At 52.3% G+C, this 24,087-nt stretch overlaps 7 protein-coding genes across 7 annotated transcripts; 6 read left to right on the top strand and 1 right to left on the bottom strand.

Annotated features, from left to right (window-relative positions):
- Positions 1-2,983: 2,983 nt before the first annotated feature.
- J4E88_010315 (uncharacterized protein) lies at positions 2,984-6,886 on the top strand (the record flags this gene model as incomplete). The annotated part of the gene is made up of 6 exons (XM_049403908.1): positions 2,984-3,058; positions 3,113-3,143; positions 3,245-3,781; positions 3,842-6,505; positions 6,554-6,687; positions 6,740-6,886. The coding sequence occupies 6 exons, from the start codon at positions 2,984-2,986 to the stop codon at positions 6,884-6,886; spliced, it is 3,588 nt and encodes a 1,195-aa protein (XP_049250280.1).
- Positions 6,887-7,472: 586 nt separating this feature from the next.
- Positions 7,473-8,222, top strand: J4E88_010314 (uncharacterized protein; the record flags this gene model as incomplete). Its single annotated transcript, XM_049403907.1, has 3 exons — positions 7,473-7,523; positions 7,721-8,136; positions 8,192-8,222. The coding sequence occupies 3 exons, from the start codon at positions 7,473-7,475 to the stop codon at positions 8,220-8,222; spliced, it is 498 nt and encodes a 165-aa protein (XP_049250279.1).
- A 520-nt stretch (positions 8,223-8,742) lies between these two features.
- On the top strand, positions 8,743-9,908 carry J4E88_010313 (uncharacterized protein; the record flags this gene model as incomplete). Its single annotated transcript, XM_049403906.1, has 3 exons — positions 8,743-8,950; positions 9,009-9,378; positions 9,455-9,908. 3 exons carry the CDS (start codon positions 8,743-8,745, stop codon positions 9,906-9,908), a joined length of 1,032 nt encoding a protein of 343 aa, XP_049250278.1.
- Positions 9,909-10,595: 687 nt separating this feature from the next.
- On the bottom strand, positions 10,596-13,019 carry J4E88_010312 (uncharacterized protein; the record flags this gene model as incomplete). The annotated part of the gene is made up of 3 exons (XM_049403905.1): positions 10,596-12,155; positions 12,209-12,753; positions 12,932-13,019. The coding sequence occupies 3 exons, from the start codon at positions 13,017-13,019 to the stop codon at positions 10,596-10,598; spliced, it is 2,193 nt and encodes a 730-aa protein (XP_049250277.1).
- A 441-nt stretch (positions 13,020-13,460) lies between these two features.
- J4E88_010311 (uncharacterized protein) lies at positions 13,461-14,612 on the top strand (the record flags this gene model as incomplete). Its single annotated transcript, XM_049403904.1, has 3 exons — positions 13,461-13,763; positions 13,816-13,984; positions 14,035-14,612. The coding sequence occupies 3 exons, from the start codon at positions 13,461-13,463 to the stop codon at positions 14,610-14,612; spliced, it is 1,050 nt and encodes a 349-aa protein (XP_049250276.1).
- Positions 14,613-15,954: 1,342 nt separating this feature from the next.
- On the top strand, positions 15,955-18,328 carry J4E88_010310 (uncharacterized protein; the record flags this gene model as incomplete). The annotated part of the gene is made up of 2 exons (XM_049403903.1): positions 15,955-16,143; positions 16,250-18,328. The coding sequence occupies 2 exons, from the start codon at positions 15,955-15,957 to the stop codon at positions 18,326-18,328; spliced, it is 2,268 nt and encodes a 755-aa protein (XP_049250275.1).
- A 1,277-nt stretch (positions 18,329-19,605) lies between these two features.
- Positions 19,606-23,937, top strand: TR06 (ABC-type transporter tr06; the record flags this gene model as incomplete). Its single annotated transcript, XM_049403902.1, has 6 exons — positions 19,606-19,803; positions 19,850-19,955; positions 20,014-20,156; positions 20,207-21,095; positions 21,157-23,855; positions 23,911-23,937. 6 exons carry the CDS (start codon positions 19,606-19,608, stop codon positions 23,935-23,937), a joined length of 4,062 nt encoding a protein of 1,353 aa, XP_049250274.1.
- Positions 23,938-24,087: the final 150 nt, after the last annotated feature.

The raw sequence follows: 24,087 nt of genomic DNA, 5'->3' as shown, positions 1-24,087 counted from the left end.
GAAGACGGACACTGCTAGAAACGAACACCGGTTCATGCAGTATACTTAGCTGTAAAAGTACCTATGTGACTTGAGGACAACGCCCACGTGCGGAACATGTTCTGCATCGTGGCTGCCATACTTGGTCGTGACGAGTATCTGCATGGGGGTTAGCCATTGCGCTTGAGTACCTTGAAGCAGTGGATGAGTACGGATACTGAATAACTTGGACTTTGCAAAGACGTTTAAACTGTTGTAGGAAAAAGAAAAGAGAAGGGGCAGGTTAGAGGAGAGGTTTAAATATTCCAATGTGCCCCGCCACCTCGTCCACGAATATCCTCAGTCATCCGTTGGGGCGGGGTAGCTCTTGCTGTCTGCATATGAAGTGCTCGAATACAGAAGGACCCACTGTATTGTACCGCGTCCGGACCCATGTGTTCATCACCGCGGAGTATTTTATTCGTGAGAACGGTATGTGGTGACAGGGTCCTGCATTAGTAGGCCTAATTGGGACGCAGCTCTGCGCAGTAATACATCATTAGCAAGAAGGACCGACCCACCAGACGGGAAAATTGAGGACCACACATGCTCGTGTAATTGAAATATCACCGCGAGAGAGCGTGATTCGAGGAAGTGACCGGCTAATGTTGCGGAACTTCCAAGGTTGTCGTTCCTGCCTGTTAGCGTTGGTGTTGCTCAAGACGAGGTGCTTGGCATTACGACGTTCTGTTTGGAAGGCACCACCACAACATGATACTTCCACAGCTGTTCCTAGTGGCACTCTTTGCTAATGTGACAATACAGCAGCGTACGCGCAAAGGTATGATGATCGTGCAGTAGGAGTTGATACTGCAGGGGATGTGGAAGTATATCTATTTCAGTCTCAGACCTGCTTCGGACTTTTGACGAACCTTAGTATATCACGATATCTAAGTTAACAAATCGATAAGTTCTCTGGAACCAGTCATATGGTAACCCATGCTGCCGAACGGGCTGGTAAACTTAATCGTGTACCAAAGGTAGGGTACTATGATACTGACTCAATAAGGTTGATCGAGACCCGCTCAGCGATGAAGATAAGGTTGAGACGGGCAGCGGCAGCCGAACTCGAGTCAACACAGAGGCAAGGCAGAGCCTGGTTGCCTGAATTTTCAGGTGGTGATCAAACGTAGTGGCGGACCGCAGCGGACGGTACAAGCATCCGAGGTAAAGCTGTGTAGGTGGCACGACGACACATGTCAAACAGCCTTGGTGTTGCGACAGGCGTTGATGAGACAGACGTGCGGCAACTGTCTTCGGATGCGTGATACGTGGTGCCTGGTGTTGTCTGGAAGTATGCCTCGTACGGGTAGAAGAGGCGTTGTTAATGGTCGAGCGCGAATCGCGGTTGGGCGCTGACTCTCGAGGCGGGCAGATCAGCAGGGTGGTTCGGATCGATGAAACGTGTCTGTGTGCGCCTCGTTATTCCCGTTTGTTTCAGGATCGTGGCAGAAGGATTCCGAGGGGAGCAAATGCCGATTGGTAAGTATTTTCCGACGTGTATAGGATGATGCAAAGTAGTTGGGTACCTTGGCGATGGATGCACGCGAGGATCGGCTGAGTGGAAATGCTCAGGAGTCCAACGAACGAGATGTTGATGGCGTGGTTCCTGTGCAACATTGGCTCTGGTGAGCACAGGCGGTATGATAGGGCCTAACTAGCGTCTGGACGTCGAGCGTGTTCGAAATAGAGACACGGGTGTTTTGCGGGGAATGAACGCGTCCTTCAATCTCTCGAGGGCGACCGCACTTTCCGATAGGATGGTGCGCTGACCCGGCATTGGACTCTGAAACAAGCGGATGATATTGTAAGCTGTGCGAATATTTATCTGGCTGCGAATTGTTAATGTATTGGTAGGTCAAGAAAGCGGCCGCGTTCCTGCATGATCTAATGCTAGACATGTGTGCAGCGCAGATGACGGGCATGTGCTGATGGAGGCGCTTCAGGGGAAAGGGCTCAGATTGCGTCAGCTATTTTGAGGATTGGGAGGATTGAGGGATGAGTTCCAATTAGTGCGGGAGAAGCGATATTATTAATTGAGCTCGTGATGCGGGTGATGACCACATGGCGTCTTGGAGGTGGTCAGAAAGACAGGAGGTTCAGAGCTACATGCGCCACGCGCGGTGTGAGCTGGGCTGAGGACTGGTACAAAGAGACTACCTGAATCAAGAGGCGATTCACGAGTGCCGGCGTTTACAAATGATAGCCCTAGGGTGGTCAGTTGTGCAGTGAACGGGCCGTTGTCAGAGGAAGGGGCCCTGGAGCGCACGATCTGCGATGGCGTGTGCTTGGCAGGGCCTCTGCAGACGTCGTAATAGCGCGGTGGAGCTGGAGTCGCAGCCCGGTCTCGAAAGCTGACCACCTTGGGCCTGCGCCGTGCGAGTGTTTGGAATTCCATGGTCGTGTTCCCATGTGCGGCACATGCTGGCAGCCGTGGTAGAGGCGCTTAGCAAGTCTATCAAAAGTCTATCAAGGCTGGATTAGGCTTTCACTCTTTACATCGCCGTGGTCCCCTGGTCGTGGCCGCCGCATGGATTTGTCTGCCGCGTATCTTTCCAGACCCTGACCAGGCACTAGCCCGCCCATTGGCTCTGCACCTCCACACCACCACGACGCCGCTGCGAGGTGCGCCTGTCTCGTCGACCAACCTAACTGCCCTGGGCCCTCGTCGCGCACAGAAGCCGTTCGCCAGTGCACCGACGCCGCTGCTGGTCGTCGCCTTTGCTTTTGCGCCGTTGGCACCCACGCCCTCCTCGCCTTGCACTGTAGTCTGCATTGTAGTCTGTGGTGCTAGCAACTTTGGGGATCGCCCAGACGACGAACCACTGAACACGCCCACGCCCTGCCAGCTGCCAATTGTCCCTCCGAGCACGACACGGCTCCGGCGCCGACTGCACGCCCGCCCTCGCGCTGCCCGCCAGCATTGCTCCTGCTGCTTCACCGACACGCATATTTCTAGCCCGCCATGGAGAGCCCGACCGGCTATCCAGAGTCTCCGATCGACGACGAGGTCGTGTATCCGTGCAAGGGATGCGGAGAGGTATGAGCCGCTGCTACCACAACTCCCTGCCTGCAATCGCTCATAGCAGTCTAGATCCTCGAGGAAGGCAAGGCCTTCGAGCTCGGTATGCTTCCCCGCTGAGCCAACACCACTACCACCATCGCGCCTTCCTCCCACCGCCTATGCCAACCACCTGCCGAGGATGTACATGCTAACATTGCCTAGCCGGAAACCGATGGCACATCGACTGCTTCCGCTGCAACACGTGCGGTACCCTCCTCGATTCGGATGCGAACCTGCTGCTGCTCGGCGACGGCTCCCTGATATGCAACAACTGTACATATAGCTGCAACCACTGCGGCAACAAGATCGAAGATCTGGCCATCTTGACTGGCGACCAGGCCTTCTGTGCCAACTGCTTTCGGTGCAGGAATTGCAAGCGCAAGATCGAGAACCTGCGCTATGCCCGCACCTCGCAGGGTATCTTCTGCATGTCGTGTCATGAGTCGCTCATGGCTCGACGGCGCAAGAAATCCAAAAAGCCGCCCTCAGTGGCGCCCAAGGTGGACAAATCGCTGCCTGCTCTGCCTCCCCACGAGCAGAACCAGTCCACCTTCACCCCAGACCTGGATACGCCATCCGACATCTTCTCGGAGCCCACCACGACCGACGTATCTCCCAGACCTCCTCAGCCGCGCCGGGGTGATTCGTCGTCAAACTTTAGGCGCGATGCCTCACCAATTGGGGATACTGCACGAAGGGGTATGAAATCCACATGGCCTACATCATGCTCACACATAGCTGACCTAGCCACAACTACAGACAATACCACACTTCCAGCAACAACATACAACAAGGACAGCGCGCGTTCAGAGCTGGTAGACAACGGCGACGACGGCATCCTCCTCCCCTTCGCTCTCGATCCCAACCCTGCGCCCGGTCCATCCCCGCTCGGCCGACCTATCAGCAGATTCAATGACCGAACGCTGGGAGCCAAACCGACCGGAAGCGGTGACAGCAAGAGCGGGCGCGATTACTTTAGTAGGCCCACTGGCGATCATCGCGAGAAGCTGAAGGAGAATGGCTCTCGAGAAGCCTCCAAAGAGAGACGCCAGACGCAAACACAGAGCCCGCACATCGCCTTCCAAGAGAAAGGCAGGCAGCCTTCGGATACACTGGTCGAGACACTTAGGAAGAAGAAGGACATATCCAACGAATCTCCTGCCGCTGAGCCTCGGTCAAGGAGTCAGCACGCTTCTCCCGCCCCTTCAGGTCCAGAACCCTTCAAACTACAGGATGTACCCAAGAACAAGAAGGCGGAGGCCAAACGCAAGGACTCCGACGACACGCCATCACCGCAACCGCAGCAACAGCAACAGCAGCAGCCGTCTTCTTCCAAGAACGACATCATGTCTGCGCGGCTGAGTCGTCCCCTCATCGAGCCAACCTTCACTAGCTCACCACCACTTGGCTCGCAAGATTCACCGCAGACCTCAGAATCGTCGTTCGGTTCCAATCTTCCGCTAGAAAGACCTGCGCGTGGTGATTCGCTCAAGGCTTCAACCCTCAAGCCTTCAGCCCCGATCTCACGAAACGAGAGGGCCCCATCACCCACCACACCGACTCTAAGCCATCCAGAGCGAACATCATCTACCAACACAGCCAGTGCGAACCTCAACGCCGGACTTGGCATACTCAGTCCTTCGGATTCGCCAGCCTCCAAAACTCCATCGGACCCTCCAGTTCTCCCCGCACGTTCAGGTGGACGGCCAGCCCCGCCCTCGACCGACACTTTCACATCTCCACGCGCACCCCCGCAACCACCTGCCATTCAGCAACACAAGACGAGCGACTCCATCAGCAGTGCCCAAAGCGAAGCATCCCGAGATGCATATGGAGCTGGTGGCCTTCCTCGATATAGCGCCCAGGGCGATTTCTCCATGGATGAGGATTTCGCGCGTTTGCTTGGAAGCCAGGATGGAAGAGATGAAAAAGACAACGGGGTGTTCAGGAGAGTTTCGAACGCTGTGTCCAAGCATGGGCGCAGTTTCAGTGATCGTGGTTCAGTCACATCACGAGGTCACAAAAAATGGCCTACGAACGGCTCCATCGACATTAGCAGCCCGACAGTTGCCTCGCCCGACACTAAAGAGGAAGGCGTCAACCTGCGCAACGAGCTGCGCCGCGCCCAGCAGCGGATCGCTGAGCTGGAGGCCGAGAAGAACGGCCTACAAGAATCGATGCATAGTGCGGCCGACATCAGACAGGCAAACACGGTTCTGCGAGAGAAGCGAAACACCATGGCTGTCTTGGATACGCAACGTGAGATGGTGATCCGCGAGCTTGAAATCATGACTGAACACCTCAAGCACGCTAAGAGCGGCCAGGGCAATGTTGAGATCGGTCAGCTCAAGTCAGACATTCTCAAAGACTTTGCAAACTCGTTGCAGAAGCTCAAAGACAATCTGGGAAATCAAATAGAGGACCTGATCACGAAGAGATCGGAGTTGACGGAGGAGATCTCGAACCTCATTCAGATGAAAGACAAGGGTTTCCAAGAGTACGAATCGCTCACGGCCGCTAACACTAGACTTTCCGCCATGAACAGGGACCTGGTAGACAACATCCAGACCAACCTCAAAAACAACAAGAAGAGTGGACAGAACCTTGATGTTGCTGCCAATGGCCTTGGCATATACAACGCGCAGCACAAGGGCGGCAAATCAGAAGTATCCGTGGATGCACCAGTAATACCGCATGATCACTCCTATGCCAATCTCGACGATGGCGAGGCGACCGTCGCGCAGCCGCAAGTCGTTAACATTAGGAAGACCGGAAAACCCACCAAATTCTCTACCTGGAAGAAGGGCGGACAAGCCATTACAAAGAACGTCACCAAGGGCTTCAAGGGAGCATTCGGTTCAGAGCAGAAGCAGGAGGACTACAACGTCAAGGTCATTGGCACTCCTTACGGCTCTGTGCACTCTGGGCCCGACATTGCAGCCATGTCCATGTCGAGTTCCATCAAAAGCCGGGATACCATGGACCAAGGAACCCCGCGAGGCTGGTTCGGTGGAAAGCCTGGCAACGTTAGACCAGGCGGCCCGCCCCAAGGCTTTAGGCCCATGCAGAACATCAACAACAGCACCACTAATCTGGCTGCCGCCGACGCCAGTACCGTGCTATTCGGGTCTGACCTGACAGCACGATGCGAGTTTGAACGACAGATGATTCCACGCATCGTCAGCAGATGTATCGAAGAGGTCGAGCTTCGCGGCATGGACGTGGAAGGTATCTATCGTAAAAGCGGCGGTACCTCTCAGGTGAACCAAGTGCGCAGTGGCTTCGAGACGGACACCGAGCACGACATCTCGGACCCAGATCTCGACATTCACTCCGTCACTTCTGCGCTGAAGAACTACTTCCGCAGGCTCCCTGTGCCGCTGATCACATACGATGTCTATGATCAGTTCCTTGAAGCTGGCCGTAAGTTCATACTATCCGACAGCAGATCAAGTGCTAATGATTGTACAGAACTTGAAGAGCCGACTGCTCAGTCAAGAGCTTTGTCTGCCGCTGTGAACGAAATTCCCAAGGCTCATCGTGATACCTTGCAATTCCTCGTGTTCCATCTGTCGCGGGTCATACAGCACGCCAGTGACAATTTGGTAAGTACACACAATAGATGTTTGACGTGTACTATGACTAATACGTGAATAGATGACACCACTCAATGTCGCTGTCGTTTTCGCGCCAACCATCATGCGGCCTATGGACATCCAGCGCGAACTCACCGACGTGCAACAGCAGCGTGTCGCCGTGCAAGCGCTTCTGGAAAACTACAAAACAGTTTTCGGTGATGAATAAAGTGAGCGCAACGCCCACAAAAACTCGCAAGGGCAATCGAAGGCGCCCAAAATTTCTGTTATATCGTTTCCATTCTTCAACATGTGTATCTACAGCGGGCGTTACGGGCCCGATCTCCAAGAGCTTGTTTGTCCTTGTCGTCGTGTATCATACGAATCTGCACACAGTTTTGGATCTTATCTGTATCGAGGTCCGTGAGGCGTGTATCGATGGCTACGATGGAGATTGTGTTTATACCCTTGGGGCTTTTTGCTTGGTCATCTAAGCGAAGTCAGCGATATATAATGAATTCTTGAGACTGTTGTTCTTGTATTCATTCGGTCCAGATCATTCACATGCTCCACATGGATGTGCTGTTCCTGTGCTTGGCGCTTTCGCTACGTCGCCGCTAACGCGCTCAGGATGACGTCGGTCACCGCCCACTAAGCGAACTGGCATGTGAGGGAGCCTGTTTCCGGTCTCACACGATCGCCCATTGACTTCGCAGCTTCCCGGTACCCATCGACTGATCTGCAAACCTCACATCAACCCTTGCGACAGCACTTTTTTCACTTCTCTATCCAACCACCACTACCCCTCATACATCATGTCTTACGCAGAGATGGCCGCCAAGGGCCCCAAGCAGAGCCCCGAGGAGGTGAGTTAATGAAGAGCGCTTGCAATGTGTGCCAATGCTAACTTGAAGACAGGCGTAAGTCACCCCGTTCATTTGGATGGAGTTTAACCCTCCGACGTCAGCTTTGACGATGCATGACGGCACCCTGTGTTGCATCTTGGTCAAAATACAAGACCTGTGTTCTGGGGCATGAAGCTGCTAGAGTTGTTCTGACGTAGCATTGCAGTCGCGCCCCCGCCCAACCTGAGATCGAGCACGCTTCCGACGACAGCGTACACTCCCTTGTCGATGTAGACAGCCCACATATCTCCTCGGTTCCCTCTGACTACGAGTCGCAATCCGTCAAGACCGACACGCAAGCCGAGCGCATGGAGCGTGAAGAGGAAATCAAGGAAGAGGCCAAGCACATCAAGGACCGCGCTGCGGCAAAGAAGGAGGCAGCTAAGGACAAGATGAAGAAGAACGCCGACAACCCGGTCGTGCTGAGCAACGCAGTTGGTCTTGCCGTTGTCGGTGGCATCGTTGGATTCGGCGCATACAGGCAGTATGCCCGCGGCGAGCTGACCGGCAAGGTCGTCGCGGCCTGGGCTGCTGTCATTGGACTGTTCGGCGTTGGAGACTACTACGTCAGCCAGTACGTTGTCCAAATAGAAGTGCTCTGATGGCACGTGTGCTAACATTCGCAACAGGTACTTCTTCAAGCGCAACCCCCCTAAATAGACGTGCTGCCTGATCGCTTTGTTCAAATTTGCACTCTACTTCAATAGCACCTCGTACGACGGAATCATGCTGAAATCTTGATCATCTGGACTGTACCGATTTGGCTATGTTGTCTTCTTCTTTTCCGCGGTACCATACAGCAAGCAAGGGGTTCTCTACTCGGTTTCGGTCTTGAGGCGAGATGCCTTCATGAGTCCACTTCTGTATATATGAGGTCACGTTCAATATACCCGTTCTGACATCATCTTGACCATATACAAGCCATTCATATTACGCATGAAATTTTGAACGATTCGCGACTGCGTCCTGATTATCATGTCGGATGTACTTGGGATGATGCCCAGAATTCTCGGAAGTTCCACCACGTGATCCGAGTTCTCCAGCCACGCAGATCCCTGCTCCTTCCGCTTAGAAATGCAGGTCCCATAACTTTTACGTAGTGACGACACTTCCGTGTACCGTTGACATCCGCCACGTCTCTCTCTTTGCATCTCTTTCCTGTTTCACATCTTTTAGCATCATGTTCCGTGCAGCCCCACGGTTAATTGCGCGTCCAGCGCTGCGAGCCGCGCCACTACGGGCTGTCGCGCCGGCCAGGCGGTACTTGAGCACCGCACCACCATCACAAAAGTCGAGAAGTTTCAAGAGCTTGGTTGCTAGGCTGGGTGTTGCCGGAGCAATTATATACTATTACAACACCACGGATGTTTTCGCAGAGGAGCCAAGACGTATGTTCAGACGCCAATGGACGGACGAATTGAACCAGAGTAGCTGATCCTGCCTCAGAACTTGTCCAACCCCTCCCAGAAACCGAAGTTGAATCCGAGCACCTCCCCACCATCGAATCCATCTCCGAAGAGCGCAAGCGACGACAAGCAGTACAGGCACAACTCGAGGCCCAGAAGCAAAAAGAGGCTGAGCGCGCACAACAGAATGCGAAGCCTTCAGAAGATGGCCAGGGTGGCATAGAAGGACTCGAGGAAGAGGCAGACCAACAGGGCGCATTCAACCCGGAAACAGGCGAGATCAATTGGGATTGCCCATGTCTAGGAGGCATGGCTCATGGCCCTTGTGGTGAGCAGTTCAAGGCGGCATTCAGCTGCTTCGTGTACTCCACCGAGGAGCCCAAGGGCATGGACTGCATCGATAAGTTCAAGTACGTCCACACTAGACAGCAGAGCCGTAACAGGCCTGCACAGTTTACGTTTGAACAAATAGCTGACAAAACTCAGGGACATGCAAAACTGTTTCCGCGAATACCCCGAAGTCTACGGCTCAGAGCTAGATGCCGACGCCGACGACGAAGACGACATGACCGCCTCGCCCGAAAACCCATCCAACCCCTCCAGCGCGCAACAAGACTCCTCATTACAACCCTCCACCAACGACCACGCCGCCTCAGCCAAGGGAAAGTTCTCTGGTGAACGCAACTCGAAACCCCACACACCAGAAAACAGCCTAGTTCCTGAGGAATACAAGCCAAACGCCAAACACAACCCCGTCAACGACGCAAGGGGGGACATGAGCAGCTTGGATAGCGAGAAGGAGAAGGAGAAGAGCAAGCAGAAGCCAAAGGGCGAGAGCGACACCGAGAGGGCGAATAAGGCGAGGGCGCAGGTCAAGAGCCAGGAGCCTGTTAGCGAGAGTGAGAGTATGGTGCCCAAGGCTAGTCATGATGCGAAGTGATAGGGGAACAGGAAAGCTGGAGAGGAAGTAGAGAAGTTCTGAGAGACGAGTGATGTATGAGGAGATGATGGCATTGTATTATATAGTTACGTGTACAGCATGTTTGAAGAACTAAGGGGGGCATTTAGACAGTGGTGTTCAACGCTTCTCTGCTACTGACGAAAATCATGTACAGTATATATAGTTTCAACCAAACGTTCAAGCAACATGCACATCTAAAGGATCTTCTGCTGAGACATCAGGCGACGTTCACATCAAAGATTCTGGCTCTAAGAAATGAGATTGCAATCGTTCTTGATAATAGAAACTACTTGTACAGCAGGCACTCCCGCCTACCAGAAAAGAAAAAACTTGAACACATCGGACCATTTGTAGCATAATCTTAGTTCCGAATAAGCGTAGGTACCAACTCATTGTACGCCAGAAAACACCCCTTTGAGAGCAACAACCACATATCCCCAAGTCGATTCAGCGCATCATGCTATCCTGACGTTTGTGGTCTTCACCGTGTCCGTTGTGAGGCTTACAATCGACACGTGAGTCACACTGTCCCAAGTCCTCACTACCAATGGCACCTGTCTGTTCTTCCTTTGTTTCAATGCGATAATAAGGAAGCGTCTCATACGCACACCCTGGCCTTAACTCAGAGGACCACATCTTGAACACGTCGCGCGCGCTAAGATGTCTCTAAATCTCTACTTTGCTGTAGCCCTCTGCGCCCTCGGCAAGGGGCTGAGCAACACCAGCGTCGACGCTGTCGCGCTTGACGCCCATGCTGTCCTCGCCCTTGCCTACGCCGAACATGCGCATGGCTTCCGTTAGTGCCTGAACGGCATCTTCGTTGCTCATGCTGCCAGGGAGCCCCTGCCCGCCCATGGAGCTGCTGATGCGCTTGGTAGCGTCTTCGAGTGCGCGGACTCTCCTCTGGAAGTTGAGGCGGTCCATGAAAAGCTGCTGGCGGCGGCGTTGCAGATCGCGACGTTCGGCGGAAAGGAGCTTTTCGAAGTCGTTGAAGTGAGCGAGCTTGAGCTGTAGCTTTTGTAGCTGGAGGTTTACGGCACCGGAGACGAGACGGGTGATGTGGCGTTCTTCGTGCGAGGCTAGTGCTGAAGAACGGGCTGCGGAGAGGGCGAAGGGGAGGGTGGCTAGAGGGTTGGGGTTGGAGGACGAGTCGGATTCCCGTGTGGCTACGGCAGTGGACTCGGCAGAGGGGTCGACGTCCATAGCGTCGCCGCCTTCTGGCTTCATGTCTGAGGCGGTCGCTGCGGGTGTAGACTGCTCGCCTTCCTTCTCTTTGCCCTTTTCTGACGGTGCGGTTGGGGCTTTGTTGATCTTCTCTTGAAGGATGCGCTTCATCTCGCCGACACTGCGCCCCGACGCTACCGCTGCCTCTGTGACGTTTGCGGGAGCAAGACCAGCTAGGAAGCTGACGACGCTGAGAATCGGGTTGTCGGCGTGGTGGATGGGTACACGGCCCTCGCTGAGGTACTCCAGATCGCGCAAGAATTTGGTTGAAGGAGCTGCCGATTGTGACTCTGGTAGATCCGCCTCGATGTACTTGTCCTCAATCTCGAGCTGCAGGAACTTCATCACGCACTGCTCGCGTGTCTTCGTCTGGACGTGGTCGGCGACACGGTTCCAGTCATCGTCAAACTCCTCCAAGCCCTCGAGTAGCAAAAGAGTCTCCTCTTCCGTCCACTTCTCTTCCGTCTCGGCCGCTGCTGAGTTCTCCGGGTTGGAGATCTTTGTGAAGTCGGCTGAGGATGTGCCTTGCGGGAAGTTGCCCTCTACAAAACACCTGGGGCAAAGGTCGCGCTTCAAGCCACCAGCAGCCTTGATCTGGCCAGTCTGCTCGGAAGGTTTCGTTTCATGAAAATGTACACGGGTACATTCGACGCCGCAACTGAAGCAGTTGATGACCTTGGTTGGCTCCTTTGCAGCGGCTTCGAGATCCTTGACGTCTACCGAGCCGTTGGCGGCACCTTCGCCATTAGCAGCTTTTGGCTCCACGGATGCTTCTTTGCCATTGGCCTCGTAGATGTTTCGTCCAGCTAAAGACTTGGTCTCGCTCTTTGCCGTCGGTTGCTGGCTCGCAGCACGGTCAGTGGCTGTGAGCTGCTTTCCGTCCGTGACTTTCGAGCCTGGTCCTGGTTGGAAAGGTTGCAGTCCGCGGGGCGTATCGACTGTGACACGGAAATGGCCGGTGAATGGAGGACCAATGTTCGATGGGCGTTCTTGAGGGTCGACCTGGTTGATATGTTAATCACGACTCAATGTAATTATATAGCGGCAAGATTTACTTGGTAGTTGATCAATCCCCACTGCTCGAGGAAAGCGTGCACGCGCATGATAGCACAGACATCTCCTGCAAGATTCCTTCGGCATGCGGTAACTGTGAGGTACTCGGATGGGTTCAGGCGGTATGTGTTGATCATGAAATCGCGGTAATCGCGGTACACGGCCGGTGTTTTGCTGCGGTTGCGACCGTTGAAGAACTCGGGCAGGGCTTTGCGCTCGCGGTAGTCGATGTAGCGCATGTCAAACCAGGTTGCGTAGCTCGGGATGATGGTCGCATATGTTTGAGTAACAAAGTGTGAACGCGCTGCTGACTGCAAATCGGCTTTTGCTTGCGCCTCTGGGTCAGCAGCTTCACCACCCTCGCCGTTCTCCTTTTTCGCATCGTCGACGCCGCCCATCTCTTCGTCATCCTGGCCATCGGCGTCTTCCGCTTCCGGTCTTGGGCCATCGGGTGCGTCGAGAGGGTTATCTGATGCAGCTGTGGGCGTGGCAGTAGCAGGATCGTTGGAAGACTCCTTGCCGGGTGCGTCTTCGAGCATGCTGGTATCTACGGAACTTAGCGGACTGTCGACTTGGAGGTTTTTCAAGGTCGGTGATTGGAACATGCGATCCAAGTCGGCAAGATCCAGTGCACCTAGGAGCTCGTCGTCATGGAATAGGTCGTCCATGGTGTTGACGCGACTGGCGGTGGGTATGGTGATGATTGGAATCAGGATGCGACCTACCTTGATCGAGCGCATTGGTGTCTGTGGCACCTTCACCAGTGAGACTTGGGTCCTGCGCAGTTGCGCTTGCTGTCGCGTCGTCGGCCATGGCTCGGGGAGTGTTGTGCGATGCGACAGAGCTGGAAGGCGCTATGCGGCGATGCAAAGGGGAAGTCGCGGGCGCGAGTACTCGGAGCGATTGCGCGATCGCAACGTGTCTTTTTCAACGTGCTGCCGCGTGGTCGTTGTTGAATGAAGGTGGGGATGGGGGGCTGCGATGGGTGGGTTGGAGTCGCGTCTGAAGTTCGCGATGCTCTCGAACGCCTAAGCAAAAAGAGCACTAAGGAGCATGGAGTAGTCTCACGTGATCAGCCTGCAGCCCCGATGCAGATGCAAGGCTAGTGCCGGATAACTAACCTGGCCAAACCGAGGTCATAGTTCTCCGCGCCGTAGGGTTGCTTTCACTACTGCTGGACGAGGCGTTCTACTCCATCTTCCCGAATTTTGCGTGTCTGTGATTTCGAGAGGCATCGCACCGTTTCCGCCCACCATGTTCTCCGCCGCTCGTCAATCCGCCCTCCGCACAGCTCGCACACGGCTTCGGCAGTCGCAACCCACGGCCGTACCCCAATACTCCGCCTTCGCACGGTTAGCGTCGACGTTTGCCATTCTCGAGCAGAAGGAAGGAAAGATCGTGTCACAGTCATTGGCTGCCATCACAGCAGGGACAAAGCTTGGAGGCTCAATAACAGCCTTCATTGTTGGAAGTGGGGTCAAGTCGGCCGCAGATGAGGCAGCCAAGTCAAAGGGCGTAGAGAAAGTCATCTACGTCGAGAATGGAGCGTACGACAGGGTTGGTAGTCTAAAGAGATATGGAATGACACGCGGCTGACAACATCTTGCAGTGTCTCCCCGAGAACTATGCGCCACTCCTGGTTGAGAACATCAAGAAGGGTGGATACACACATGTCGTCGCCGGTCACTCAGCATTTGGAAAGAACATAATGCCGCGTGTCTCGGCACTTCTGGACACACAGCAAATATCAGACATTACCGGCATCGAGAGCGAGGACAGTGAGTGGGCATCTTTTGGAGTACACGAGGGGTTGTTAACCAGACTACAGCATTTGTTCGCCCAATCTACGCCGGTAATGCGATCATGACCGTCCAGTCGTCCGACAGCACCAAAGTCATCACCGTCCGAGGCACCGCATTCCCCGCGCCTGAGACCGAAGGCGGAAACGCAACAGTAGAGGAGGGCGTCGACCCCAAGGCCGAATGCTCAACAGAGTGGATATCTGAGGACCTCCAAAAGTCCGACCGTCCCGATCTCGGCTCTGCAGAGAAGGTCGTCTCCGGAGGTCGTGGTCTGAAATCAAAGGAGGAGTTTGACAAGCTCATGCCACCGCTAGCAGACGCGCTCGGTGCCGCTATTGGTGCGTCAAGAGCAGCAGTCGACAGTGGCTTTGCAGACAACAGCTTGCAAGTGGGTCAGACTGGAAAGAACGTTGCGCCACAATTATACCTGTGTGCTGGTATCTCTGGTGCTATTCAGCATTTGGCTGGTATGAAGGACAGCAAGGTTATTGCAGCCATCAACAAGGATGCCGAGGCACCCATCTTCCAGGTCGCGGATGTTGGTCTTGTTGGAGATCTTTTCGAAAAGGTCCCAGAATTGACCGAGAAGCTCAAGTCGCAATAAGCACTGAGCGCATTGATACCTGTTGTATATAGTTTGAACAATATATCGACCAAACAAGGAATACAACTGCCACGAAGTCAACTACTAGGAGACAGCCTAATGTCACGCTGCGGAAGACGTTAGGGCATGCCTATAGGCTTATTAATTACTAGTCTACTTAATTTAATTTTCTTATTATTCTACTCTTAAACTCTAACTAAAATATATCTTACTTAATCTTTAAACTTTTCTTAACTTTAGCTTCTAATATTAATAAGAAAGTTATTATTACTAGTAGTAGTAGTTTAAGTAAGAACTCTTTTATAAAGTTATTTAAAAGTATTATATTTACTTTAAGTAAAAAATTTAATATTAGTACTAAAGCTTATATTACTATAAATAAAATTAGCTACTACTATAAAGTAAAAATTTACTTATAAATTTACTTTTCTAAAGTAATTATAAGTAGCTTTAAAAAGTATAGTAAGATTAGTAAACTTCTACTACTTAATATAAAAGTTATTAATAAAATAAGTAGTATATATTAAGTAACTAAAGTATACTTATAATATTAAGCTTACTTATTAAGAGATAAAAGTAGTTACTATCTTAAAGTATATAAATAAAGATAAGTATAAAAGAATTAACATACTAGTATAAAGATTTTATAATTTTATCTTTTTTAAGTATTAGTAGTATATAACTATAATAGTATACTTTAGTTATTAAGTTAAGATTTTTTAAATTTCTATAGTTAAGATACTAAAGCTAAGGCTTACTTAGACACGTGATAATACTAGAAGACATCCTAGTACTTTCTCAAAATTATCAAAGATCGCGGCATGAAGCACACAAGCCCATCCTATGCTTTCCAAAGAATCTCTAACTGCACGTGGAACATTAACCTTTTGATCTCCAAGTAACCCCGGCATTCGCAGCTTGGCGTGCGTCAACGGCTGATCGACGCCAGCACCCACCATTCGTCTCCACTGCGCCGCGATAGCCGAGTCATCGAATCTGGCAATCTTGCTGGAGACTTGCTGAAACGCGCGGCTATGAACTCGCTGCTGAAGTCAGACTCTGACTTCCGACTTCTGCGTTACCTTCCGTGTCTCCTCCCAACTGTAGACGCGTTCACATTCCCAGCACCACCGCTTCCGCTCTAGCGCCAGTTTCTCAGCAACTAGTCACACGCGTATATCCGTGCCCGACATATTGATCGCCGTTTCGCACCTTCTCGAGTTTTGCAGTGGAGGACGAGCCTGAGGATACTTCGCGTTCTGAACTATTGTTATCATTTCTGGGTTTATCAAAGGCCCAGCTAACTGTCTGGGGTTACGATGTCTGATGCCGGATCGCTCCGATGATGGCGCGTGAACATGAGGAACCGGGGCAGCCGAGCACGTCGGAACAATATAACGCCCAGGGAGAAGAAGAGCAAAGAAAAGAGCAGTTGACACGGAAAGACAATAAGAAGAAGAGATGGTGGAATGTCTGGAAGAAATGGGAAGGGCAGGATAGCGATTGGTGGTTCGCGAGCACCGGCATTCCCGTAAGTGATGATTCGCACTGAAATGTGTTCACAAGAAGTTCATATGGCTCTTAACCTCCAAATCGACTCGACGAAGTACGTTGTTCAGATGCTAACACCAAATAAGCTCCTCGCTGCAACTCTCGGCCCCCTAGCAAATGTGAGCTCAATCGCCGCACTCGTAACTCCCTGGAGACAGCAAAACATCATCAACGGCGAACGAATCTCAGACTTCAAAGGCGTACCTTTTGGCGACCCGAGATGGTGCTACTGGATCAATGTAGCATCACTGATCTGCGGCTTTCTCGGCAATCTCTTCCTTCTTCTGAACTTTACGCAGAGAATTCGTTACATCATTGCCCTACCCGTCACTGTGGTTCTGTGGTATCTTTCATCTGCTTTCCTCATAGCGATAACGATATGTATGAACACTTACGAACCGCCCATCCGACCGGAACAAGGATATACCCAAGGATTTTGGTACGCGATTGCGGCTGCGGCGTTTTACACCATCTGCTCTATGCTTCTCATGGTCAATATGCTGGGCTTCTTTCTTGGCCACTACCCCGAAAACTTTGCCTTGAGCGACAGTCAAAGGACGCTTATTCTACAGACCATGGCCTTCTTCATCTGGCTAGCCGGTGGCGCAGCTGTCTTTGCGAAACTCGAGCAAGATGCTGGAGAAGACAGTTGGAGGTTTGCCGATGCCTTGTACTTCTGCGACGTCACTATCCTAACCGTTGGATTTGGCGACCTAGTGCCTACGACCGATGTGACTAGGGGTATTGTCTTTCCTTACTCTGTTGGCGGCACGATTACGCTAGCCCTCATCGTCTCATCGCTCTACACGGCAGTTCGCGAGCTCGGCGACGAGAAGATTGTTCAGAAGCATGTCGATCGCATGCGCGAACGAGTCGCAGAGCGTACAGTTACCAACTCATTTGATCTCCGTCATCGAGAACGAGAGGCACACCACCTTGTTCGGAAACGTAAACTTGGCATTCCAAAGATATCAGGACCTAGTCAACCACGGCCCTTTCGAACCCCCATGGGCGAGTCTGTCCAGCATACATCCACTATGCAGGGTGTCGCCGATGCGCTGCATATAGGTTCCTCTAAGCCCAAGATCATGTTGTTGAAAGAAGAGAAGGATCGCTTTGAAGCGATGCGCAAGATCCAAGCCGACTCGAAGAAGTTCAAGCAGTGGATGGCGCTTTTCTGGTCCATCACTACTTTCTCGATCCTTTGGTGTGTGGGTGCAGTCGTTTTCTGGATCACCGAACAAGAAACACAGCACTTGACTTACTTCCAGTCGCTTTACTTCTGTTATGTCAGTCTATTAACAATCGGCTACGGTGACCTGGCACCGAGATCCAATTCCGGGCGCTGTTTCTTCGTCATCTGGAGCTTGATTGCCGTTCCGACCATGACTATCCTAGTCTCGGATCTAGGCGACACTGTCGTGGCCAACTTCAAGAAATGGAGTGACGAGCTCGCGGATTTTACAGTACTGCCCAAGGCAGGTATTTGGCGTTCGTTTCTGGACAAACACCCTTGGCTGCTGCAATGGTTACAGCGATGGACAGACAAGCGAGCGAGAAAGAAGCGACTGATAAGGGGCTTCGACATCTCGGATCCACGATCTGACGATGGCATTGTAGATTCTTCCGACCCGCAAGACAGAGAGAGTATTTCGAACGACCCGGAAGATCGCGAAGCAGCAACCGATATAGAACTGACTCTCCACCCGACCGTCCCAGCCCTCGCCTCCGAAGCCGACGCCGACATCACCAGCCCTCCCTCTCAGGCTTCATTGACCCGCCGCCTCGCCCTGTCCATTCAAAAGGTTTCTCTCGACCTCAAGACCAACGACAAGCGCTACACATACGAAGAATGGGTCGAGTTCACACGGCTCATCCGTCTGACGAGTCCAGAGCGTTTAGACCGCAATGTAGACAACGACAACATGGTTTCTGAAGACGAGAATGAAGAGGGGTTAGTGAATTGGGATTGGATCGGGGATGATAGTCCCATGGTGTCTGGTATCAGTGAGAGCGAGTGGCTTATGAAGCGGCTGATTGAGAGTCTGGTGAGGTTGGAGAAGAGGAAGGAGGGGGCGAGACGGAGGTCTGATGTTGAGGCTTTAAGGGAGATGGAGTGTGGGAGGAGTGTGGGGAGTCGACAGGATAGCATTGGGGGTCAGTAGGTATGGCGCAATCAACCCATTCTTGTCGAAATGTTCACCGATAGCGAGGTGGACCTCTGTTGGGACATTTGGGCCTAGAATGGGAGGTCTTCTTATAGAAGTCTCATTGCTGATAGTACTGGGGGGTGGGCATTGAGTTCTATCGCCTTGTTTTTCAACAAGATGTCGCTGAATAAAGAATCGCTTGCTTGCAAAGGTAAGCAGAGGATCTCAGGTATCGTAGTGTGTGCTTCGAAGTGGGACTAGCGCACTGCATGGCCAATTCCCTCTCAGGCGCCTTCGCCGCAACCTGCACAGGATCGGGCAGGCATGCACAGTGATGTGGTGTATTAACATATGGAGTACAGAATATCGTACCTTCCTTGGCCTCTTTGATTTTAGGCAGCAAGGTTTCGTCACTCTGTCATCCTTGCAGCCATCCTTAGCACATGTCTTGGCCATGGTCATTTCCTAATCTGGTATGCTCGCGCATTCTCACTGGTCCGCTCGCAAAATCACGTGCACGATCGGACATGCCTACCTACTCAGGTAGGTATGCCAGCTACGAGGTCGTCAAAAAAGCAGATCGATGAGCATCCCGGTCACATGCTGTCGCAATCGAAGGCGTCTGCTATCAATTTGAAAAGCTCAAGGGGAGTCTAAAGGTCTGTCCGTGAAAATGCAAGGGCTGTGCGGAAGGTAGAGGTTTATTAAGGAGTGCTGGTTGATCGGTGGAGTCGGACGTTCAGGCACCGACCACCGTTCGCTCACTCTGAAGAACGCTTGACAACACCCAAAGTGCCCGGGAACTCCAACACCCGCGTGCTCAATTCTCGATATATCTTGGGAAAAGCGTTAGCTCGGCTTTTTCCAGCACCCGATGGCACTTGTTCGCACTGACATCGAGTCTGGGCGTTGAAACACAACAGACGCGCGTTGCCCCTTACGTCTCGCAGGTAGTCGCTCGATTAGGAAGGATGGTGGTGAAGCGAGATATCGTGTGGTTAGCGTATCCTGTGGCTGAGATTCGTAGTGCACTTGGCACGACGAACATTGGCCCCGGTGCAAACGATCGTTCTCAGCTACACTCTCACTCCGAGTTTTGACGGTGTGCGTGTCGAATCGGAACGCGGATTCTGCTTTGTCCGGTGTAACTGGGATACGAAATACGGCAGTCATATCACTAGGCATCAACCTTCTTCCCCCGGTTAAGATGATCGCCTCCTCTACTGTCGAATAATCATTCATCTCACATTTGGACTCTGCCGGTTTCTTACGCTCCTTTGCATTGCACAGCCATGAACTCCAATGTCACTGACGGTCAACCGCCACCCCAGCCGACCGTCGACGCTGGGGTGGAGAGCACTGCTATCGCCACTCAAGTTCTAGAGACAGGACCCGACGAAAAGCACAGCATCATCGAAGATGCAGAGCAAGATGAAAGTACCTCATCGAAGGCAAAGAAAGTCCCGCAAGCGGGCATGAAGAATTACTTCGTGAGTAAATTGGCTTGGATTTTATTCCTGGCTAACGTTCGAGCAGCGAGTATTCTCGTATGGAACTACTCTCGATTACTGGCTCATATTCATGTGTTGCGTTACTTCGATAGCGTCCGGCGTTACCTTTCCTTTGATGAACGTTGTCTTCGGTAGGATCTGATAGCCTGGAATCTATTGGCACCTTGCGCAAGTACTGACAGCACTCAGGTCAATTGGTCGGCTCGTTTACCAACTACTTCATCCCCGGAACGGCCTTGACAGCTGGAGAATTCCAAGCCGAGATCAACAGGCTCACCCTCTTCCTTGTCTACCTGTTCATCGCGAAGTTCGTGTTATCCTACATATCAATGGTACGCACACGATCCCTGAAGAGGCTTCCATCATTCTAACACTGGTATAGCTCACCATCCGAATCAGCGGCCTTCGAATCTCTGCTGCATTGCGTCTAGCATATCTACGAGCTCTTTTCGCACAGCCAATCAGTGTGATAGACACTATAAGTCCTGGCAAAGTGTCTACACGGATTACAACCTCCTCCAATACGGTGCAACTCGCCATATCGCAGCACTTCGCTATACTCTTCCAGTCCCTTGCATTCGTTATCGGAGCGTATGTGGTGGCTTTCATCAAAGGCCCACTGCTCACCGTAGTCGCCTCTGCCTCGCTTCCGTTCATCCTCGTGGTCTTTGGTATCATATTGCCACCTTTCATCCGGATACACAAGATTACCGAGAAACATCATGAAGATGCTTCTGCCATGGCTTTCGAGATGTTCTCATCCGTTCGCATCCTTACTGCATTCGGTGCAGAAGCGAAGTTGGCAAGGCTGCATGAGGCCTTGCTGGACAAAGCTGCGGCGAACGAGCGCAGGGCTGCGCCTCTGATGGGTCTTGTCATGTCACCCATGATGATCGGAATGTATGGCACATTTGCAATTGCGTTCTGGTTCGGGATCAAGCAGTACTCGGAAGGCAAAGGCGACGTCGGAGTCATAGTGGTGGTTCTGTTCTCTGTCATGATGGCGATAACGAACATCAGTAGGGTTGTGAGCCCAATTATTGCCATCGCGAAGGCATCATCTGCCGCCACCGAACTATTCATCACGATCGATGCAACTGTCCCTGATACCACTGGATTGAAGGAGCCTGATGTAACCGCCAACGCAAACATCAGCTTTCACAACGTTGCCTTCTCGTATCCAAGCCGACCACATGTTCAGATCCTTGGAGGCCTTGATCTCGAGCTCGAGGCAGGCAAAGTTACCGCTATTGTCGGTCCATCCGGAAGTGGTAAGCAATTCTTCTTCTACAAATCGTGGGCTCTTTACTGACCACTTGCCTCAACCTATAGGAAAGTCCACTATTGTGGGACTGGTTCAGCGATGGTATGAACTCTCAGGCACAACGGCCGCCGCATCAGATGGGAAACCGAACGACGCATCGCCTCAAGAAGACACGCTTGAAAGCAAGAAAGAAAGCACCCAGAAGTCTGGATGGTTCAAGAAGAAGGCTATACCAAAGCATGAAGGCAAGCAAGCATCTGCGAAGAAGGCTGGAGATGACAAGAGCAAGGACGAGGAGCCTGATTTGGGCCCAAACACTTGCACTGGTACCATCAAGATTGGAGGTACCAAGTTACAAGATGTCGACCTAAAATGGTGGCGCTCTCAAATCGGTCTGGTTCAGCAAGAGCCCTTCCTGTTCAACGACACCCTGTACAACAACATCGCGTTTGGTCTCATTGGTACCCAATATGAAGACTTTCCGAAAGAAGAAAAGATGAAATTGGTCGAAGACGCGTGTCGCGAAGCCTACGCCGAAGAGTTCATCGCCAAACTACCAGAAGGCTACGAAACCATGGTTGGCGAGAGCGGCATCAAGCTTTCGGGTGGACAGCGACAACGAATAGCGATCGCGCGAAGCATCATCAAACAACCACCTATACTGATTCTCGACGAAGCGACGAGCGCTATCGATGTACGTACCGAACGCATTGTTCAGCAAGCTCTCGATCGCGTGTCGAAGAACCGGACGACTATCGTCATCGCGCATCGCCTCTCCACCATCAGGCGCGCGGATAAGATCGTGGTCTTACGTCAAGGTGCTCTCGTGGAACAAGGCACCCACGATGAGCTGTTGAAGATAGAAGCCGGTGTCTACTACGGCTTGGTTCATGCCCAAGAGATCGCAGCGGAAGCGGAACAAGACGCTGATGCCGACCCGCTCGAAAAGGCTAAGAGCGCAGACACTGAGATCCATGAAGACTACAAGCAGAGCACTGATGTCTCCAAATCAGCCGAAGACCCAGAGTATAAGCAGCAAGGTCTCTTTGGCAGCTTCGGGCGTCTTATCTACGAACAACGCGGTCATTGGATCCTATACAGCGTCGCTATTCTGGGTGTACTGGCCAGCGGTGTCGTCTACCCGCTCCAGGCCTACATTTTTGCAAACGTCGTCAATGTTTTCACCCTTCCCATGGACGAACTTGTCAGCAAAGGCAACTTCTGGGCAGGCATGTTTGGTGTTCTGGCTGGGAGCACGTTTCTATCCTACTTTTTCATGGGCTCGGCCTGCCACCTCATCTCTGTTGCCATAACAAAGAACTATCGACAAGAATACCTGGACAACCTCATCCGCAAACGCATTGCCTTCTTCGACGATCAAGGGCACAGCCCTGGGTCTCTTACGTCGACCCTGAGCTCAGACTCGACACAGATTCAGCAGCTAATGGCAACGGAGATGTCCGTTGCGCTCATTGCTATTGTCAATGTTGTGGGCTGCGTTATCATCTCTTTCATCTATGGTTGGAAACTGTCCCTTGTTGCCCTATTTGCCGCGCTACCACTTATCCTGGCTGCTGGATATCTCCGTGTACGCATTGAACTCGAGTTTGACAAGACCAACGCGAAGGTATTCGAGAACAGCAGCCAGTTTGCATCCGAAGCTGTGGGTGCTTTCCGCACAGTATCGAGTCTTATCATGGAAGACATGATTGGCGAGCGCTATGAGACCTTGCTCAAGGGTCATGTCACAGGAGCGTTTTCAAGCGCGAAGTATGGCACTCTTATTTTTGCGGCAAGCGACAGCATTGAACTAGCTTGTATGGCCCTTACTTTCTGGTATGGCGGCACCCTGCTGGCTTCCCGCGAGTACAGTCCTGTAGACTTCTTCGTCATTTACCAAGCCATCGTGCAAGGCGCCATTGGAGCAGGGCAATTCTTCTCATATGCCCCCAATATGGCCCAAGCCACGGGTGCCGCGAACCGCATTCTCAGTATGCGTCCACCAAAGTCTACAACATCCACTGCCTATCCGCCTCTAAGCAAACCCGAAGAAGGCGTAGGCATCGAGTTCCAGAACGTGTATTTCGCCTACAAAACCCGCGAAGTGCCCGTCCTATCCAACCTCAACATCCAGGTCCAACCAGGCCAGTTCGCCGCACTGGTCGGTGCATCCGGGTGCGGCAAATCCACCACCATATCGCTCCTCGAGCGCTTCTACGATGCAACATCCGGCCGCATCCTCTACAACGGGCAAGACATCACCATGCTTGACCCCGCAGAGTACCGCAAGCAAATCAGTCTTGTGAGCCAAGAACCCACGCTGTACGAAGGCACGATACGCGAAAACGTCGCTTTATCCGTCGACACCGCCACAGACGAAGACATCGAGCAAGCATGTCGTGACGCCCAGATCCACGACTTCATCACCTCCCTGCCCGACGGATATGCCCAGCGCCTAGGACCAAAAGGCATGTCGCTGTCTGGTGGTCAGAAACAGCGTCTTAGTCTTGCTCGCGCCTTACTGCGCAAACCGAAGCTTCTCTTGCTAGATGAAGCGACATCGTCTTTGGACTCTGAGTCTGAGAAATTGGTTCAGGATGCTATTGAGCGCGCTGCTGGCGAGGGCGGAAGAACGGTGATTGCAGTCGCGCATCGCCTTGCTACGATTCAGAAGGCGGATACCATCTTTGTTTTGGGTAGTGGCATGGTGTTGGAGAGGGGTGATCACCAGGGGCTGTTGAGGAAACGCGGTGTTTACTGGCAGATGGTGAGTTCTGATCTGACGTTCCGATTCGGGTTGAGATGTGCTAACTTTCGAATAGTGTCAAGCTCAAGCTTTGGACCGATAAGAGTGGTCGTTACTAACTTCGGCATTTATTGCGTTGGCGAAATACATCCTTCGAATGATCTCTCCCCTTTTTCATCATATACATATATCCGAGTGCCTGTACTTTACTCTTTTAATACTATACTTCACTTCACTTCTACAAAAATGTCTT

This window comes from Alternaria novae-zelandiae, assembly GCF_023758075.1.
Source record: "Alternaria novae-zelandiae strain BMP 2774 chromosome Unknown scaffold_32, whole genome shotgun sequence".
Classification (NCBI taxonomy): Eukaryota; Fungi; Ascomycota; class Dothideomycetes; order Pleosporales; family Pleosporaceae; genus Alternaria; species Alternaria novae-zelandiae.
Note: the sequence above shows the minus strand (reverse complement) of the source record. Positions and strands in the feature narration are given on the sequence as shown.